The 22,302-nt window shown below is 36.2% G+C and overlaps 1 protein-coding gene across 1 annotated transcript; it reads right to left on the bottom strand.

Moving 5' to 3' along the window:
* Positions 1–126: 126 nt before the first annotated feature.
* Positions 127–8,975, bottom strand: LOC110514534 (alpha-2C adrenergic receptor-like). The gene is made up of 3 exons (XM_036934593.2): positions 8,314–8,975; positions 7,120–7,773; positions 127–4,849 (listed from the first exon to the last, which is right to left on the bottom strand). Exons 1-3 carry the CDS (start codon positions 8,952–8,954, stop codon positions 4,672–4,674), a joined length of 1,473 nt encoding a protein of 490 aa, XP_036790488.1. The 5' UTR covers positions 8,955–8,975; the 3' UTR covers positions 127–4,671.
* Positions 8,976–22,302: the final 13,327 nt, after the last annotated feature.

Genomic DNA, 22,302 nt, shown 5'->3' on the forward strand with positions numbered 1-22,302 from the left:
ATATGGAGGTCACTGCTCCAGGGACCATAGGGAATATGGAGGTCACTGCTTTTAACCAGAGACCATAGGGAATATGGAGGTCACTGCTTTTAACCAGAGACCATAGGGAATATGGAGGTCACTGCTCCAGAGACCATAGGGAATATGGAGGTCACTGCTTTTAACCAGGGGACATAGGGAATATGGAGGGGGCCTTTTCTTCACTGCTGAGGGTAGAACACTAGAAGCCTTAATAATGGAACATGATTTGGGTGAATTTATGTTGTTTTTCGGACATAAACATCTTTGTTGCTATCGACTGAGACAGTTAGCAAAAGAGCCCTTCTGTCCCCCAAAGTCCCCAAAAATCACATTACAGTTAGTGGGTCAGTTCCAAATGACACCCTACTCCCTGAGTAGTGACCTACTTTTGACCAGAAGCCTGTTCAAACCCTATGGGTCCTGTTCAAACCCTATGGGTCCTGTTCAAACCCTATGGGCCTGTTCAAACCCTATGGGTCCTGTTCAAACCCTATGGGCCCTGTTCAAACCCTATGGGCCCTGTTCAAACCCTATGGGTCCTTTTCAAACCCTATGGGCCCTGTTCAAACCCTGTGGGCCCTGTTCAAACCCCATGGGCCCTGTTCAACTGTTCAAACCCTATGGGTCCTGTTCAAACCCTAAGGGGTCCTATTCAAACCCTATGGGCCCCGGTCAAAAGTAGTGTACTAAATAGGGAATAGGGTGCCATTTTGGAAGCACACACTCAGTGTGCGAGGACGTACGTATAACAGATCAATACTGTGTTGTCTACTGTGATGTCACAGCTGTCGTGTGTATGTGGATTGTCAAGGCCATAAGAACACAGAAGTCACTTATATTCATCAAAGTGCCAGTTGCTATCGACTGTAGTCAACGGCTTGTATGGTACCCATCCAACGTCCCTCTGTTCGTCCCTCTGTCCGTCCCTCTGTTCGTCCATCTGTTCGTTCATCCGTGCTTCCTGTTGAAGTCAACGGCTTGTATGGTACCCATCCAACGTCCCTCTGTCCGTCCCTCTGTTCGTCCATCTGTTCGTTCGTCCGTGCTTCCTGTTGGAAGTCAACGGCTTGTATGGTACCCATCCAACGTCCCTCTGTCTGTCCCTCTGTTCGTCCGTCTGTTCGTTCGTCCGTGCTTCCTGTTGAAGTCAACGGCTTGTATGGTACCCATCCAACGTCCCTCTGTCCGTCCCTCTGTTCGTCCATCTGTTCGTTCGTCCGTGCTTCCTGTTGTAGTCAACGGCTTGTATGGTACCCATCCAACGTCCCTCTGTCCGTCCCTCTGTTCGTCCATCTGTTCGTTCGTCCGTGCTTCCTGTTGAAGTCAACGGCTTGTATTGTACCCATCCAACGTCCCTCTGTCCGTCCCTCTGTTCGTCCATCTGTTCGTTCGTCCGTGCTTCCTGTTGAAGTCAACGGCTTGTATTGTTTACGATCCAACGTCCGTCTGTTGGTTCGTCCGTCTGTGCTTCCTGTTGAAGTCCATGGCTTGTATTGTACCCTGTAGACAGCCACCCAATGTGTCATTTGAGTTGATCTCTCGGCATGTATAGACACCTAAAGACTCTGTTCATCTCTCCAATAGTCCATGGCTTGTAGTCACTGTATAAATAGACAATGTTTCAGTGGTTCTCTCTGCAATAGTCCATGGCTTGTAGTCACTGTGTAAATAGACAATGTTTCAGTGGTTCTCTCTCCAATAGTTATTGTAGTCACTGTGTAAATAGACAATGTTTCAGTGGTTCTCTCTGCAATAGTCCTTGGCTTGTAGTCACTGTATAAATAGACAATGTTTCAGTGGTTCTCTCTGCAATAGTCCTTGGCTTGTAGTCACTGTATAAATAGACAATGTTTCAGTGGTTCTCTCTGCAATAGTCCATGGCTTGTAGTCACTGTGTAAATAGACAATGTTTCAGTGGTTCTCTCTCCAATAGTTATTGTAGTCACTGTGTAAATAGACAATGTTTCAGTGGTTCTCTCTGCAATAGTCCTTGGCTTGTAGTCACTGTATAAATAGACAATGTTTCAGTGGTTCTCTCTGCAATAGTCCTTGGCTTGTAGTCACTGTATAAATAGACAATGTTTCAGTGGTTCTCTCTGCAATAGTCCATGGCTTGTAGTCACTGTATAAATAGACAATGTTTCAGTGGTTCTCTCTCCAATAGTTATTGTAGTCACTGTATAAATAGACAATGTTTCAGTGGTTCTCTGTCCAATAGTTATTGTAGTCACTGTATAAATAGACAATGTTTCAGTGGTTCTCTCTCCAATAGTTATTGTAGTCACTGTATAAATAGACAATGTTTCAGTGGTTCTCTCTCCAATAGTTATTGTAGTCACTGTATAAATAGACAATGTTTCAGTGGTTCTCTGTCCAATAGTTATTGTAGTCACTGTATAAATAGACAATGTTTCAGTGGTTCTCTCTGCAATAGTCCATGGCTTGTAGTCACTGTATAAATAGACAATGTTTCAGTGGTTCTCTCTGCAATAGTAATTGTAGTCACTGTATAAATAGACAATGTTTCAGTGGTTCTCTCTCCAATAGTTCTTGTAGTCACTGTATAAATAGACAATGTTTCAGTGGCACTCATGTTCAATCAGGTTTCCTGGATAATTACGAAAGGTGTCCCGCAGGGATCGATTCTGGGTCCTATTCTTGTTACTGTTTACATTAATTAACAATATCGACTTGTAACCTGCACTTGTATGCCGGTGATGCTGTTGTGCATTCTATTGCCCCCCGACGGTTGACCAGGCTCTAACTGAACTACAGTCTGCCTTCATTGTATTACAGAAAAACTTGATTGACCTGAAATTAGTATTGAATGCAGGTAAAACTCATTATATGTTGTTCTCTAGAGAGTGTCAAAATAACTCTGATGATTTAATGTCCTTTGGATGGTGTCCATATTGATCGTGTCCCTGCTTACAAATGTCTGGGCATCTGGATAGATGAAAAGCTGTCTTTTAAAAAGCATATTGATGAGTTAGTAAAGAAGCTGAGACTAAAAATTGGCTTATTTTATAGAACTAGGTCCCGCCTCTCTCTACATAGTAGAAAGCAGCTTATTCAATCAACATTCCTATAGGGGATAGACTATGGCAACATCATCAATATTAAATCAACTGCCACTTCATTATAGCTGATAGATGCAGTTTATCATAGCACACCGAATTTAAAAATGGCCGACAATTTTAGTACTCTATGCTGCATTCTCTAACTGGGAAGTTGGTTGGCCCTCTGTGATGTCATCGCTGCATTCTCTAACCGGGAAGTTGGTTGGCCCTCTGTGATGTCATGGCTGCATTCTCTAACCGGGAAGATGGTGATGTCACAGAGATTGATACATCGCTATGTTTTCATTTATAAAAAGAGCACATTTACAAAAATGTCCCACTGTACATCTTTACTAAAATTCAGACATACGACTTACTACACCTGGTCTCAGGGATGGTTAACTCTGGAAATTCCTATGGTCTCTACTGACTTTAAGTAAATCAGCTTTTAGTTTTCTTGCACCTTATTTGTGGCTCTGGTGTCTCTAGGTCAATTCAGAAAGCTGATTGTGGACCTGATTACTGATGAATGTGTTTGTATATTTTGTATTCATATTGATGTGTGTATTTCTGTATTTCGGCGCTCATCTGTAAAAGAGACCTTGGTCTCAGTGTGACTCCCTGATAACAAAAGGTTAAATAAATCAAAAATAAATGATAAGATTGGAGAACACATTGGGAGGAATCTTAGACCATTCCTCCATACAGACTATTTTCCAGATCCTTGATATCCTTCCTCTGCCAGGTCACATGTGAATCCATAAGACCTTCATAGAGAATATGTTGGCATTTTAAATACAGCCCAATGTATATTGGTCCATGTGACTAGGGAAAGCATTGGGGTCCATGTGACTAGGGAAAGCATTAGGGTCCATGTGACTAGGGAAAGCATTAGGGTCCATGTGACTAGGGAAAGCATTAGGGTCCATGTGACTAGGGAAAGCATTAGGGTCCATGTGACTAGGGAAAGGATTAGGGTCCATGTGACTAGGGAAAGCATTAGGGTCCATGTGACTAGGGAAAGCATTAGGGTCCATGTGACTAGGGAAAGCATTAGGGTCCATGTGACTAGGGAAAGGATTAGGGTCCATGTGACTAGGGAAAGCATTAGGGTCCATGTGACTAGGGAAAGCATTAGGGTCCATGTGACTAGGGAAAGCATTAGGGTCCATGTGACTAGGGAAAGCATTAGGGTCCATGTGACTAGAGAAAGCATTAGTGTCCATGTGACTAAGGAAAGCATTAGGGTCCATGTGACTAGGGAAAGGATTAGGGTCATTAGGGTCCATGTGACTAGGGAAACGATTAGGGTCCATGTGACTAGGGAAAGCATTAGGGTCCATGTGACTAGGGAAAGGATTAGGGTCCATGTGACTAGGGAAACCATCAAGGTCTTTAGGGTCCATGTGAATGGAGAAAGCATTAGGGTCCATGTGACTTCCCCATCAGGAGAACCTCTTCCATGACTTGTATATAGGTCCATGTACTGTACAGTATATACTGTTGGACTATCCACGTTCAGAAAGACCTCTTCCCTGACTTGTATATAGGTCCATGTACTGTACAGTATATACTGTTGGACTATCCACGTTCAGAAAGACCTCTTCCCTGACTTGCAGACTAGAATCTTCTGGAATGCTCGTCTGAAGTCCTGGTTGAAGATGGTGTAGATGACGGGGTTGAGGGAGCTGTTGACGTAGCCTATCCAGAAGAAGAACTTAAAAAGAGACTGGGGGATCTCACACGGCGCCCGGCACACTCCATACAGGCTGTAAAGCAGATCAAATACGATCAATTAATCAATCAATCAATCCCATACAATCAAACTAACAGTTGGCCACCACCTGGCTGTAGTCAAATAAATATATTTTATAAGTATTTAGTTATCGTCCCAAATGCCACCGCCCGGATCTCTACAAAGGACCCTACTAAATATAGATGGACACGACCTTAGAGTGAAATCTCACCACATCGACCTTACAAGTAAAAAAAAAACCACAATCATATGACTTAAGAAGCTAAGAAAACAGCAAACTCCAGGTAAACAACGAGTGATGCGAGACAAACAATTGGCTCAATGGTGTCTGCTCCTCTTACCTGATGGGGAAAGATGTTACAGAACTCGGGAGCTTTGGAAAACTTTGTATTACAGTATTACTGTGTAGAATACATAGTAGAAATACAGAGTAGAAACCAGTAGAAACACAGTAGAAAAACAGTAGAAACCAGTAGAATCAGTAAAAACACAGTAGAAACCAGTAGAATCAGTAGAAACACAGTAGAACACAGAAACACAGTAGAACACAGAAACACAGTAGAAACACAGAAACCAGTAGAATCAGTAGAAACACGGTAGAACACAGAAACACAGTAGAAACACAGTAGAAACACAAAAACCAGTAGAACACAGACACACGGTAGAAACACAGAAACCAGTAGAACACAGAAACACAATAGAAACACAGAAACACAATAGAAACACAGAAACACAGAAACACAGTAGAAACCAGAAGAAACACAGTAGAAACACAGAAACACAGTAGAAACAGAGTAGAAACAGAGTAGAAACCAGTAGAAAACAGTAGAAACACAGAAACACAGTAGAAACACAGTAGAAACAGAGTAGAAACCAGTAGAAACCCAGAAACACAGTAGAAACAGAGTAGAAACAGAGTAGAAACCAGTAGAAAACAGTAGAAACACAGAAACACAGTAGAAACACAGTAGAAACAGAGTAGAAACCAGTAGAAACCCAGAAACACAGTAGAAACACAGTAGAAACAGAGTAGAAACCAGTAGAAACACAGAAACACAGTAGAAACAGAGTAGAAACAGAGTAGAAACCAGTAGAAAACAGTAGAAACACAGAAACACAGTAGAAACACAGTAGAAACAGAGTAGAAACCAGTAGAAACCCAGAAACACAGTAGAAACACAGTAGAAACAGAGTAGAAACCAGTAGAAACACAGAAACACAGTAGAAACACAGTAGAAACAGAGTAGAAACCAGTAGAAAACAGTAGAAACACAGAAACACAGTAGAAACACAGTAGAAACACAGTAGAAAACAGTAGAAACACAGAAAAAAGGGGAAACACAGTAGAACACAGAAACACAGTAGAAGCACAGTAGAAACACAAACACAGAAACCAGTAGAAACACAAACACAGTAGAAACCAGTAGAAACACAGTAGAAACACAGTAGAAACCAGTAGAAACCAGTAGAAACACAGAAACACAGTAGAAACACAGTAGAAACAGAGTAGAAACCAGTAGAAAACAGTAGAAACACAGAAAAAAGGAGAAACACAGTAGAACACAGAAACACAGTAGAAACACAGAAACCAGTAGAATCAGTAGAAACACGGTAGAACACAGAAACACAGTAGAACACAGAAACACAGTAGAAACACAGTAGAAACACAGAAACACAGTAGAAACCAGTAGAAACACAGTAGAAACCAGTAGAAACACAGTAGAAACTAGTTGAAACACAGAAACACAATAGAAACCAGTAGAAACCAGTAGAAACACAGAAACACAGTAGAAACACAGTAGAAACAGAGTAGAAACCAGTAGAAAACAGTAGAAACACAGAAAAAAGGAAAAACACAGTAGAAATACAGTAGAAACCAGTAGAACCACAGTAGGAACCAGTAGAAACACAGTAGAAACCAGTAGAAACACAGTAGAAACACAGTAGAAACACAGAAACGCAATAGAAACCAGTAGAAACCAGTAGGAACACATAAACACAGTAGAAACACAGTAGAAACACAGTAGAAACCAGTAGAAACACAGTAGAAACACAGTAGAAACACATTAGAAACACAATAGAAACCAGTAGAAACACAGAAACACAGTAGAAACCAGTAGAAATACAGTAGAAACACAGTAGAAACCAGTAGAAACACAGAAACACAGTAGAAACACAGTAGAAACACAGTAGAAACACAGTAGAAACCAGTAGAAACATAGTAGAAAGCAGTAGAAACACAGTAGAAACACAGTAGAAACACAGTAGAAACCAGTAGAATACCTGTAGCTGAAGAAGAAGGGGAACCAGCAGATCACGAAGACGCCCATCACCACCGCCAAGACGAAGGTAAACCTCTTCTCCCTCGCCGCTGTTATTTTGTTCCTGTTGACGGTGCTCCGCCGTTTCCTACGGGACGAAAACAGCTCGATGGACTTAGAGCTGGCACGCGACTTCTTGCTCTCTGAGCGTTTGGACGAAGCCAAGCTGCTCTTCCTGCTTCCTGTGGACTTCCTTCTCTCTGAAGGTTTGGAATCCTTCTTGTCGTCATGGTGATGGTGGTGGTGGTGGTGGTGGTGGTGGTGTTGATGCTGATGGGAAGAGGAAGAGGAAGAGGAATGTTTTTTGGCGGATGTGGGTTTTTCGTCCGACGAGCTGCTGTCGTCAAAGTCGTCTCCATCGTCAGGGTCGGGGGTTAATTTGGGTTCGTTGGGTAACATCCCCTGTGGCACCGGCGTCTTCTGCTGGCTCTGGCAGTGCCCGTTCTCCCGGGCAACCCCTCCGCCCCCACCGTTTTCCTTCAGAGACCCTCCGCACCCCTCCTCCTCGCCCCCCTGCCCTAACCCGTTAAAATGTAACGGGGCAGTTCCGTTGTCCTCCACCTCTCTCTTCTTCTCCGACATGGTCCTCGTCCGCGTCTTAGCAACCTGGTAGATCCTGATCAGAAGAAGATGAATCACTTACATTTAGTCACACTACACACTAGATAGTATACTAGATAGGGGAACAGGGTTCCATTTAGTGCTACACACTAGATAGTATACTACATAAGGGATACAGGGTTCCATTTAGCGCTACACACTAGATAGTATACTATATAGGGGAACAGGGTTCCATTTAGTGCTACACACTAGATAGTATACTAGATAGGGGAACAGGGTTCCATTTAGCGCTACACACTAGATAGTATACTACATATGGGAACAGGGTTCCATTTAGCGCTGCACACTAGATAGTATACTAGATAGGGGAACAGGGTTCCATTTAGCCCTACACACTAGATGGTATACTAGATAGGGGAACAGGGTACAATTTCAGACATGCACTAGGAAGTGCACTACATTTGGAGAAAAGTGTACCATTTCAGACACACACTAGATAATATACTACATAAAGGACCAGGGTACAATTTCAGACATGCACTAGGAAGTGCACTAGATTAGGAGGGTTTAAGTAAAGGGGGGGAAGTCAACTCACCTGATGTACACTAGTATCATGATAACGCAGGGAGCGAAGAAGGATCCTATGCTGGAGTAGAGAATATACCAGGTCTCATCGTTCAGCCGACACTGAGGACTGATCTCCCCTCCGCTGCTCCTGTCCATGGAGATCAACGGCGGAAAGGAAATAACGGCCGAGATCAGCCAGACCACCACGATCATCCCGTTTAGCCGTGTAGGCGTCCGCTTCTGGTTGTATTCTATCGCCTGGGTGATCGACCAGTAACGATCGAGACTGATAGCGCACAGGTGAACTATAGACGACGTGCAAAAGAGAACGTCCAACGCCAAGTAGATGTCGCACCAAACTTTCCCGAAGAACCAGTAGCCCATGAGTTCGTTAGCTAAAGAGAAAGGCATGACGAGAGTAGCCACTAGGATGTCCGCGCTGGCCAGGGACACCAGAAAGAGGTTCTGCGGCGGTTTGAGAGCGCGGCTGGTCAACACGGCGATGACCACCAGCACGTTGCCCACAATGGTAAACAGGATGAGAAAGCCGACGACTACCGTCAGTCCGGTTATGGAGAGGAGAGAGTACTCACTGTCCCCGGTAGCCGATGAGTTGGGGAATGTGGTATTCCGCTCGTCCACCACCCCGGAGAAATTCAAGAAATCCATTATTTTAATGAATCACTCATGCACGAGGGTAAAAACAAAAGAAAATAAAAAATTCAGGGAAATAATATGTGTTATTCGCTAGCACACATCCGCGAAGGGTTAGTTATATTTCACATGTCTTTGGAGAAAACCGTTGAAATCACACGGTCCCTTTCCCCTCTCTCTCAGCCCTTTCTCTCTCTCTCCCACCTGCCTCTTACATTCAGCGTTGTCATCTCCAATCCGCTCCGAGACAGAAACGGACTAAAATCAGAAAAATATTCAAAAATACTCCGAAGACAAACTGTCAAAGGTGTTACGATTCGACATAACTTAATCACCAAGCAGGACAAATCAGTTAGATCCCATCCACGCGTCCTCGGCGGGTAGTAAATGTCCTCCTCCCTGCTGCATCCTCGAGCTGCTACACGGAGCGTCCTGCTCGAGAGGATTGTGAAATCCACGTGCTGTTCGCATTTAAACTCACCCCGGGGAGCGGGAGAAGAGAGAGAGGAGATAGAGAGGGTGGGGTGTTCTGACCCGTGTTAATTGATACCACATATATATATATATATATACCGCACCAGTTGATATAGTTACTGTCATGTGTGAGAACCAGCTATTAGTGTGTGTGTGCTCAATTGGAGGGCCTAAACTCAACTTTAAAACACTTAATGAATATATAAAAAAATATATTAGAATCTAATTCTGACTTGAGACTGTGCGAGTTGGTAGATGATGTCAGTGCTCACTGATTGACAGACGGTTTAGGTCCCAAATGCCCACCCCCCTCCTTTTTTCCCACATATACAGTGCGCTGCTTTTGCTCAGAGACCATCATATTTAATCCACGGTGTGTAATTATCAGTAGGTGTCTCTCTGTCCCGAGCTGTCAAAACGGAACAGACTGGCGCATCAGCATCGCAGAACGCTTCATTCCAAGAAGAATGCGCTCGAGGTGTGTCTCCTCCTCGCGTACATCGCAGACTGCATCGGTTTGTTCCGTCCACTCGCTGGAGGTCACTATGGTAAAGGCGGACCGGAGAGAGGAGATGATTCGACACCGTAACGGGGCCGGTAATATATAACTCAAGTGTAAACATGAAACATGAGCACCAAATACATGGTCTACCGCAGCGTTTAGATATATCTGTTGATTAAAACCTGTTCGTTCAGCCGAGTCACAGTCCGACAGCATAATATATCTCCCCCGTCCACACACACACACACACACACACACACACACACACACACACTGAATAATTGATAGAAACGAGTTGCTGCCTGACGCTGACCTTGCCTCGTCAGGGAAATATATGAGTACATAGTCGCGGGAATTCTTTTTTTTTTGCCAGCTGAAAAAGTCTGTGTCAGTCCGCTAATACAGAACTAGTAAAGGCCCAGCACCCTACTTTTGTGAATATATATATATATATATATTAGTGTTTTAACAACATTTGAAAATTGAGTCTGATAATTATCTGTATAAAACAGTTTAATCTGATCATACTTGTGGAATATAAAAATTCTCGCGTGATATACGTTTTTCAGTTTCTTGAAATACTTAACAAACAGCAACTTATCTCTTTGTGAAAATTGATTTTGGGCTAGTTGGAAAACAGCCCCGGTGGTCCCGGCGTCTTCTACTGGCTCTGGCAGCGCACGTTCTCCGGGGCAAACCCCTCGCACTACGCCAGTAATTGCTGCTGAACTATTAATCCCTTCTTTAGTAGACCCTTGTATCCAGAACAACTGACAGTAGTGAGGGCATAGTGATTGCTTTGTTTTTTTGTCATAGTGGTGCCCCCGTGGGAATCTACCCCACAACCCTCATCATTGCAAGTGCCACGCGCTACCATAACATCATCACATCACATCGTCACAAACCCCTTGATGTCTCAATGTTCTCAGTTACTGGACTGTGTATCGTCATGGTGATGGAAGGTCTATAGGTACAAACCTAGATGACCAGACTATGTACAATACAGGACGGTCAATTCATATGGCACAATATTATTTTACATTTAATTTTTTTTATAAAATAAAAATATTTAATTTGATGTCTTTGTCTGTAACTTTGCACCTTTTGATGTAACTGTTTTGAGGACAGGGACAGGGACAGGAACAGGGACAGGGACAGGAACAGGGACAGGAACAGGAACAGGGCAGGAACAGGGACAGGAACAGGAACAGGGACAGGGACAGGGACAGGAACAGGGACAGGGACAGGGACAGGGACAGGGACAGGAACAGGGACAGGGACAGGGACAGGAACAGGGACAGGGACAGGGACAGGGACAGGGACAGGGACAGGGACAGGGACAGGAACAGGGACAGGGACAGGGACAGGAACAGGGACAGGGACAGGGACAGGGACAGGAACAGGAACAGGAACAGGGACAGGGACAGGAACAGGGACAGGGACAGGGACAGGAACAGGAACAGGGACAGGGACAGGAACAGGGACAGGAACAGGAACTGTTTTGAGGACAGGGGTTTTGTTCTTTCTGGATTCCATTAGAATGACAATCACACAGGGACAGGAACAGGAACAGGGACAGGAACAGGGACAGGGACAGGGACAGGAACAGGAACAGGAAACAGGAACAGAAACAGGAAACAGGAACAGAAACAGGAAACAGGAACAGAAACAGGGCAACTGTAACAATTCCAACTATTGAATCCTGCAAGGTACCATTCTTAAATATAAACTGGGTGGTTTGAGCCCTGAATGCTGATTGGCTGACAGCCGTGGTATACGGTCTGATATACCACGGCTGTCAGCCAATCAGCAATCAGGGCTCAAACCACCCGGTATGAAAAAACATTAATTTTTTTACTGCTCTAATTACATTGGTAAACAGTTTATTATAGAACAAAAGCACCTCGGGGGTTTGTGAAATATGGCCAATATACCACGGCTAAGGGCTGTTCTTGGCACGACGCAATGAGGACACAGCCCTTAGCCGTGGTATATTGGCCATATACCACACCCCTCCCCGGGCCTTATTGCTTAGTTATACAACTGCCTTTTTTTGTGGCCGAAGCAGATCAACATCAACAGCATCCTTCCAGAAACCCCCTGGACCCATTCCAGTTCACATACCGCCCCAACAGATCCACAGATGACCCAATCTCTATTGCACTCCACACTGCCTTTTCCCACCTGGACAAAAGGAACACCTATGTGAGAATGCTATTCATTGACTACAGCTCAGCGTTCAACACCATAGTGCCCACGAAGCTCATCACTAAGCTAAGGGCCCTGGGACTAAACACCTCCCTCTGCAACTGGATCCTGGACTTCCTGACTGGCCGCCCCCAGGTGGTGAAGGTAGGGAACAACACATCTGCCACGCTGATCCTTAACACTGGGGCCCCTCAGGGGTGTGTACTTAGTCCCCTCCTGTATTCTCTTTTCACCCACGACTGCGTGGCCAAACACGACTCCAACACCATCATTAAGTTTGCTGACGACAAAACAGTGGTAGGCCTGACGACACAACAGTGGGAGGCCTGACGACACAACAGTGGGAGGCCTGACGACACAACAGTGGTAGGCCCCGTCTCAATGATGAGACGGCCTATAAGGAGGAGGTCCTCCTGTGTGTTGCCAGGACAACAACCTCTCCCTCAATGTGAGCAAGACTAAGGAACTGATCGTGGACTACAGGAATAGGCAGGATGAACAGGCCCCCATTAACATCGACAGGGCTGTAGTGGAGCGGGTTTACAGTTTCAAGTTCCTTGGTGTCCACATCACCAACAAACTATCATGGTCCAAACACAGCAAGACAGTCATGAAGAGGGCACGACAAAACCTTTTCTCCCCCAGGAGACTGGAAAGATTTGGCATGGGTCCTCAGATCCTCAAAACGTTCTAGAGAACAAGTACATTATAGTGTCTAGTTTGATAGACAGACGCCTCACAAGTCCTCAACGGACAGGTTTATTAAATAGTACTCGCAAAACACTGGTCTCAACGTCAACAGTGAAGAGGCAACTCCGTGCTTTTTTCTTACTGACCCAAAACTTTTTAATGGCAGTGTATATATTTCTTTATAATTCAGATTTTTTCAGATATTCTTCTTCAGCACACAGCAGGAAGAAGGGTATTATTATGGTTATATTCAGCACAACAGCCACTAGCTGCAAAATGCACTGATTTTTTGTGTGGGGATTATGGCATTATCGAGTGCTTGTCAAATTGTGAATGAGAGACTGATTTTTTGTTTTTGTGTACAGACAGCCGTGTACAGACAGCCGTGTACAGACAGCCGTGTACAGCCAGCGTGTACAGCCAGCACAAAAAACTAAACAAAGCAGACCTCATGTCGTTCATGGAATGTATTACAAATCAAAACATACAGCCCAACAGACTGTGCCTCAGTGCTAGAGGCATCACTACAGACACCCTGGTTCGAATCCAAGCTGTACCACAACCGTCCGGGGTAGGCTGTCCTTGTAAGTTTATTTGATAAACACTCAACACAGAACAGCTGTGAAAATATGGAGAAAATATCATTTTTTATTCAGTTTTGTTCAATTGTATTCTTCATAAAAAATAAAATAATATAAAATACTATAAAATAATATAAAATACTATCAAATAATATAAAATACTATAAAATAATATAAAACACTATAAAATAATATAAAACACTATAAAATAATGTAAAATACTATAAAATAATATAAAATACTATCAAATAATATAAAATACTATCAAATAATATAAAATACTATAAAATAATATAAAATACTATCAAATAATATAAAATACTATAAAATAATATAAAATACTATAAAATAATATAAAATACTATCAAATAATATAAAATACTATAAAATAATATAAAATACTATAAAATAATATAAAATACTATCAAATAATATAAAATACTATCAAATAATATAAAATACTATCAAATAATATAAAATACTATAAAATAATATAAAATACTATCAAATAATATAAAATACTATAAAATAATATAAAATACTATAAAATAATATAAAATACTATAAAATAATATAAAATACTATGAAATAATGTATTCTTCATACTATAAAATAATATAAAATACTATAAAATAATATAAAATACTATAAAATAATGTACTCTTCATACAATAAAATAATATAAAATACTATGAAATAATGTATTCTTCATACAATAAAATAATATAAAATAATGTAAAATAATAGGAAATAATGTATTCTTCATACAATAAAATAATTAAAAATAATGTAAAATAATAGGAAATAATGTATTCTTCATACAATAAAATAATATAAAATAATGTAAAATAATAGGAAATAATGTATTCTTCATACAATAAAATAATATAAAATAATGTATTCTTCATAATATAAAATAATATAAAATAATGTAAAATAATGTATTCTTCATACTATAAAATAATATACAATAATGTAAAATAATGTATTCTTCATACTATAAAATAATGTAAAATAATGTATTCTTCATACTATAAAATAATATAAAATAATATGAAATAATGTACTCTTCATACAATAAAATAATATGAAATAATGTATTCTTCATACTATAAAATAATATAAAATACTATAAAATAATATAAAATACTATAAAATAATATAAAATAATGTATTCTTCATACTATAAAATAATATAAAATAATAAAAAATAATATAAAATAATATAAAATAATGTATTCTTTATACTATAAAATAATATAAAATAATAAAAAATAATATAAAATAATATAAAATAATATAAAATACTATAAAATAATATAAAATACTATAAAATAATATAAAATAATGTATTCTTCATACTATAAAATAATATAAAATAATATAAAATACTATAAAATAATATAAAATACTATAAAATAATATAAAATACTATAAAATAATATAAAATAATGTATTCTTCATACTATAAAATAATATAAAATAATATAAAATACTATAAAATAATATAAAATAATATAAAATAATGTATTCTTCATACTATAAAATAATATAAAATAATAAAAAATAATATAAAATAATATAAAATAATGTATTCTTCATACTATAAAATAATATAAAATAATATAAAATACTATAAAATAATATAAAATAATATAAAATAATATAAAATACTATAAAATAATATAAAATAATATAAAATAATGTATTCTTCATACTATAAAATAATATAAAATAATATAAAATAATGTATTCTTCATACTATAAAATAATATAAAATAATGTAAAATAATGTATTCTTCATACTATAAAATAATATAAAATAATATAAAATAATATAAAATAATATAAAATAATGTATTCTTCATACTATAAAATAATATAAAATAATATAAAATAATGTATTCTTCATACTATAAAATAATATAAAATAATATAAAATAATGTATTCTTCATACTATAAAACAATGTATTCTTCATACTATAACATAATATAAAATAATATGAAATAATGTATTCTTCATACTATAAAATAATATAAAATAATATAAAATAATGTATTCTTCATACTATAAAATAATATAAAATAATATAAAATAATATAAAATAATGTATTCTTCATACAATAAAATAATATAAAATAATGTAAAATAATAGGAAATAATGTATTCTTCATACAATAAAATAATATAAAATAATATAAAATACTATAAAATAATATAAAATACTATGAAATAATGTATTCTTCATACTATAAAATAATATAAAATACTATAAAATAATATAAAATAATAAAAAATAATATAAAATAATATAAAATAATGTATTCTTCATACTATAAAATAATATAAAATAATGTATTCTTCATACTATAAAATAATATAAAATACTATAAAATAATATAAAATACTATGAAATAATGTATTCTTCATACTATAAAATAATATAAAATAATATAAAATAATATAAAATAATGTATTCTTCATACTATAAAATAATATAAAATAATATAAAATAATGTATTCTTCATACTATAAAATAATATAAAATAATATAAAATAATGTATTCTTCATACTATCAAATAATATAAATAATGTATTCTTCATACTATCAAATAATATAAATAATGTATTCTTCATACAATAAAATAATATAAAATAATATAAAATACTATAAAATAATATAAAATACTATGAAATAATGTATTCTTCATACTATAAAATAATATAAAATACTATAAAATAATATAAAATAATATAAAATAATATAAAATAATATAAAATAATGTATTCTTCATACTATAAAATAATATAAAATAATGTATTCTTCATACGATAAAATAATATAAAATACTATAAAATAATATAAAATACTATGAAATAATGTATTCTTCATACTATAAAATAATATAAGATAATATAAAATAATATAAAATAATATAAAATAATATAAAATACTATAAAATAATATAAAATAATGTATTCTTCATACTATAAAATAATATAAAATACTATAAAATAATATAAAATAATATAAAATACTATTAAATAATATAAAATAATATAAAATAATATAAAATAATGTATTCTTCATACTATAAAATACTATAAAATATATAGACTATATTACATGGATTTATTGTGATGGTGTAGGTAGACTATATTACATGGATTTATTGTGATGGTGTAGGTAGACTATATTACATGGATTTATTGTGATGGTGTAGGTAGACTATATTACATGGATTGATTGTGATGGTGTAGACTAAATTACATGGATTTATTGTGATGGTGTAGGTAGACTATATTACATGGATTTATTGTGATGGAGTAGGTAGACTATATTACATGGATTTATTGTGATGGTGTAGGTAGACTATATTACATGGATTTATTGTGATGGTGTAGACTATATTACATGGATTTATTGTGATGGTGTAGACTATATTACATGGATTTATTGTGATGGTGTAGACTATATTACATGGATTTATTGTGATGGTGTGGGTAGACTATATTACATGGATTTATTGTGATGGTGTAGGTAGACAATATTACATGGATTTATTGTGATGGTGTAGACTATATTACATGGATTTATTGTGATGGTGTAGACTATATTACATGGATTCGTTGTGATGGTGTAGACTATATTACATGGATTTATTGTGATGGTGTAGACTATATTACAAGGATTTATTGTGATGGTGTAGACTATATTACATGGATTTATTGTGAAGGTGTAGACTACATTACATGGATTTATTGTGATGGTGTAGGTAGACTATATTACATGGATTTATTGTGATGGTGTAGACTATATTACATGGATTTATCGTGATGGTGTAGACTATATTGCATGGATTTATTGTGATGGTGTAGGTAGACTATATTACATGGATTTATTGTGATGATGTAGACTATATTACATGGATTTATTGTGATGGTGTAGACTATATTACATGGATTTTATGTGATGGTGTAGACTATATTACATGGATTTATTGTGAAGGTGTAGGTAGACTATATTACATGGATTTATTGTGATGGTGTAGACTATATTACATGGATTTATTGTGATGGTGTAGGTAGACTATATTACATGGATTTATTGTGATGGTGTAGACTATATTACATGGATTTATTGTGATGGTGTAGACTATATTACATGGATTTATTGTGATGGTGTAGACTATATTACATGGATTTATTGTGATGGTGTAGACTATATTACATGGATTTATTGTGATGGTGTAGACTATATTACATGGATTTATTGTGATGGTGTAGGTAGACTATATTACATGGATTTATTGTGATGGTGTAGACTATATTACATGGATTTATTGTGATGGTGTAGACTGTATTACATCGATTTATTGTGATGGTGTAGACTATATTACATGGATTTATTGTGATGGTGTAGGGTATATTACATGGATTTATTGTGATGGTGTAGGGTATATTACATGGATTTATTGTGATGGTGTAGACTACATTACATGGATTTATTGTGAAGGTGTAGACTATATTACATGGATTTATTGTGATGGTGTAGGTAGACTATATTACATGGATTTATTGTGATGGTGTAGACTATATTACATGGATTTATTGTGATGGTGTAGGTAGACTATATTACATGGATTTATTGTGATGGTGTAGACTATATTACATGGATTTATTGTGATGGTGTAGACTTTATTACATGGATTTATTGTGATGGTGTAGACTATTACATGGATTTATTGTGATGGTGTAGACTATATTACATGGATTTATTGTGATGGTGTAGGCTATATTACATGGATTTATTGTGATGGTGTAGACTATATTACATGGATTTATTGTGATGGTGTGGGTAGGCTATATTACATGGATTTATTGTGATGGTGTAGACTATATTACATGGATTTATTGTGATGGTGTAGACTATATTACATGGATTTATTGTGATGGTGTAGACTATATTACATGGATTTATTGTGATGGTGTGGGTAGACTATATTACATGGATTGATTGTGATGGTGTAGACTAAATTACATGGATTTATTGTGATGGTGTAGGTAGACTATATTACATGGATTTATTGTGATGGTGTAGGTAGACTATATTACATGGATTTATTGTGATGGTGTAGACTATATTACATGGATTTATTGTGATGGTGTAGACTATATTACATGGATTTATTGTGATGGTGTAGGTAGACTATATTACATGGATTTATTGTGATGGTGTAGACTAAATTACATGGATTTATTGTGATGGTGTAGGTAGACTATATTACATGGATTTATTGTGATGGTGTAGACTATATTACATGGATTTATTGTGATGGTGTGGGTAGACTATATTACATGGATTTATTGTGATGGTGTAGACTATATTACATGGATTTATTGTGATGGTGTAGACTATATTACATGGATTTATTGTGATGGTGTGGGTAGACTATATTACATGGATTTATTGTGATGGTGTAGACTATATTACATGGATTTATTGTGATGGTGTAGACTATATTACATGGATTTATTGTGATGGTGTAGACTATATTACATGGATTTATTGTGATGGTGTAGGTAGACTATATTACATGGATTTATTGTGATGGTGTAGACTATATTACATGGATTTATTGTGATGGTGTAGACTATATTACATGGATTCGTTGTGATGGTGTAGACTATATTACATGGATTTATTGTGATGGTGTAGACTATATTACATGGATTTATTGTGATGGTGTAGACTATATTACATGGATTTATTGTGATGGTGTAGGTAGACTATATTACATGGATTTATTGTGATGGTGTAGACTATATTACATGGATTTATTGTGATGGTGTAGGTAGACTATATTACATGGATTTATTGTGATGGTGTAGACTATATTACATGGATTTATTGTGAAGGTGTAGACTATATTACATGGATTTATTGTGATGGTGTAGACTATATTACATGGATTTATTGTGATGGTGTAGACTATATTACATGGATTTATTGTGAAGGTGTAGACTATATTACATGGATTTATTGTGATGGTGTAGACTATATTACATGGATTTATTGTGATGGTGTAGGCTATATTACATGGATTTATTGTGAAGGTGTAGACTATATTACATGGATTTATTGTGATGGTGTAGACTATATTACATGGATTTATTGTGAAGGTGTAGACTATATTACATGGATTTATTGTGATGGTGTAGGCTATATTACATGGATTTATTGTGATGGTGTAGACTATATTACATGGATTTATTGTGAAGGTGTAGACTATATTACATGGATTTATTGTGATGGTGTAGACTATATTACATGGATTTATTGTGATGGTGTAGACTACATTACATGGATTTATTGTGATGGTGTAGACTATATTACATGGATTTATTGTGATGGTGTAGGTAGACTATATTACATGGATTTATTGTGATGGTGTAGGTAGACTATATTACATGGGTTTATTGTGATGGTGTAGGTAGACTATATTACATGGATTTATCGTGATGGTGTAGACTATATTGCATGGATTTATTGTGATGGTGTAGGCTATATTACATGGATTTATTGTGATGGTGTAGGTAGACTATATTACATGGATTTATTGTGATGGTGTAGGTAGACTATATTACATGGATTTATTGTGATGGTGTAGACTATATTACATGGATTTATTTTGATGGTGTAGACTATATTACATGGATTTATTGTGAAGGTGTAGACTATATTACATGGATTTATTGTGATGGTGTAGACTATATTACATGGATTTATTGTGATGGTGTAGACTATATTACATGGATTTATTGTGATGGTGTAGACTATATTACATGGATTTATTGTGATGGTGTAGGTAGACTATATTACATGGATTTATTGTGATGGTGTAGGTAGACTATATTACATGGATTTATTGTGATGGTGTAGACTATATTACATGGATTTATTGTGATGGTGTAGGTAGACTATATTACATGGATTTATTGTGATGGTGTAGGTAGACTATATTACATGGATTTATTGTGATGGTGTAGGTAGACTATATTACATGGATTTATTGTGATGGTGTAGGTAGACTATATTACATGGATTTATTGTGATGGTGTAGACTGTATTACATCGATTTATTGAGATGGTGTAGACTATATTACATGGATTTATTGTGATGGTGTAGACTATATTACATGGATTTATTGTGATGGTGTAGACTATATTACATGGATTTATTGTGATGGTGTAGGCTATATTACATGGATTTATTGTGATGGTGTAGACTATATTACATGGATTTATTGTGAAGGTGTAGACTATATTACATGGATTTATTGTGATGGTGTAGACTATATTACATGGATTTATTGTGATGGTGTAGGTAGACTATATTACATGGATTTATTGTGATGGTGTGGGTAGACTATATTACATGGATTTATTGTGATGGTGTAGGTAGACTATATTACATGGATTTATTGTGATGGTGTAGGTAGACTATATTACATGGATTTATTGTGATGGTGTAGACTATATTACATGGATTTATTGTGATGGTGTAGACTTTATTACATGGATTTATTGTGATGGTGTAGACTATTACATGGATTTATTGTGATGGTGTAGACTATATTACATGGATTTATTGTGATGGTGTAGGTAGACTATATTACATGGATTTATTGTGATGGTGTAGACTATATTACATGGATTTATTGTGATGGTGTAGACTATATTACATGGATTTATTGTGATGGTGTAGGCTATATCACATGGATTTATTGTGATGGTGTAGGTAGGCTATATTACATGGATTTATTGTGATGGTGTAGGTAGGCTATATTACATGGATTTATTGTGATGGTGTAGACTATATTACATGGATTTATTGTGATGGTGTAGGTAGACTATATTACATGGATGTATTGTGATGGTGTAGACTATATTACATGGATTTATTGTGATGGTGTAGGCTATATTACATGGATTTATTGTGATGGTGTAGACTATATTACATGGATTTATTGTGATGGTGTAGGTAGACTATATTACATGGATTTATTGTGATGGTGTAGGCTATATTACATGGATTTATTGTCATGGTGTAGGTAGACTATATTACATGGATTTATTGTGATGGTGTAGGTAGTCTATATTACATGGATTTATTGTGATGGTGTAGGTAGACTATATTACATGGATTTATTGTGATGGTGTAGACTATATTACATGGATTTATTGTGATGGTGTAGACTATATTACATGGATTTATTGTGATGGTGTAGACTATATTACATGGATTTATTGTGAAGGTGTAGACTATATTACATGGATTTATTGTGATGGTGTAGGCTATATTACATGGATTTATTGTGATGGTGTAGGTAGACTATATTACATGGATTTATTGTGATGGTGTAGGTAGTCTATATTACATGGATTTATTGTGATGGTGTAGACTATATTACATGGATTTATTGTGATGGTGTAGACTATATTACATGGATTTATTGTGATGGTGTAGACTATATTACATGGATTTATTGTGATGGTGTAGGTAGACTATATTACATGGATTTATTGTGATGGTGTAGGTAGACTATATTACATGGATTTATTGTGATGGTGTAGACTATATTACATGGATTTATTGTGATGGTGTAGGTAGACTATATTACATGGATTTATTGTGATGGTGTAGACTATATTACATGGATTTATTGTGATGGTGTAGGTAGACTATATTACATGGATTTATTGTGATGGTGTAGACTATATTACATGGATTTATTGTGAAGGTGTAGACTATATTACATGGATTTATTGTGATGGTGTAGGTAGACTTTATTACATGGATTTATTGTGATGGTGTAGGTAGACCATATTACATGGATTTAT

This window comes from Oncorhynchus mykiss, chromosome 19 (genome assembly GCF_057628025.1).
Source record: "Oncorhynchus mykiss isolate SJ-2025 chromosome 19, ASM5762802v1, whole genome shotgun sequence".
Taxonomy (NCBI): Eukaryota; Metazoa; Chordata; class Actinopteri; order Salmoniformes; family Salmonidae; genus Oncorhynchus; species Oncorhynchus mykiss.

Coding starts and splice junctions, on each gene's coding strand:
- LOC110514534 (XM_036934593.2), bottom strand. CDS start 8,954: ATGGATTTCTTGAATTTCTCCGGGGTGGTGGACGAGCGGAATACCACA. Junction 7,774..8,313: donor ATGATACTAGTGTACATCAG/GTGAGTTGACTT, acceptor TCTTCTGATCAG/GATCTACCAGGTTGCTAAGA. Junction 4,850..7,119: donor CCCTTCTTCTTCAGCTACAG/GTATTCTACTGG, acceptor TCTGCTTTACAG/CCTGTATGGAGTGTGCCGGG.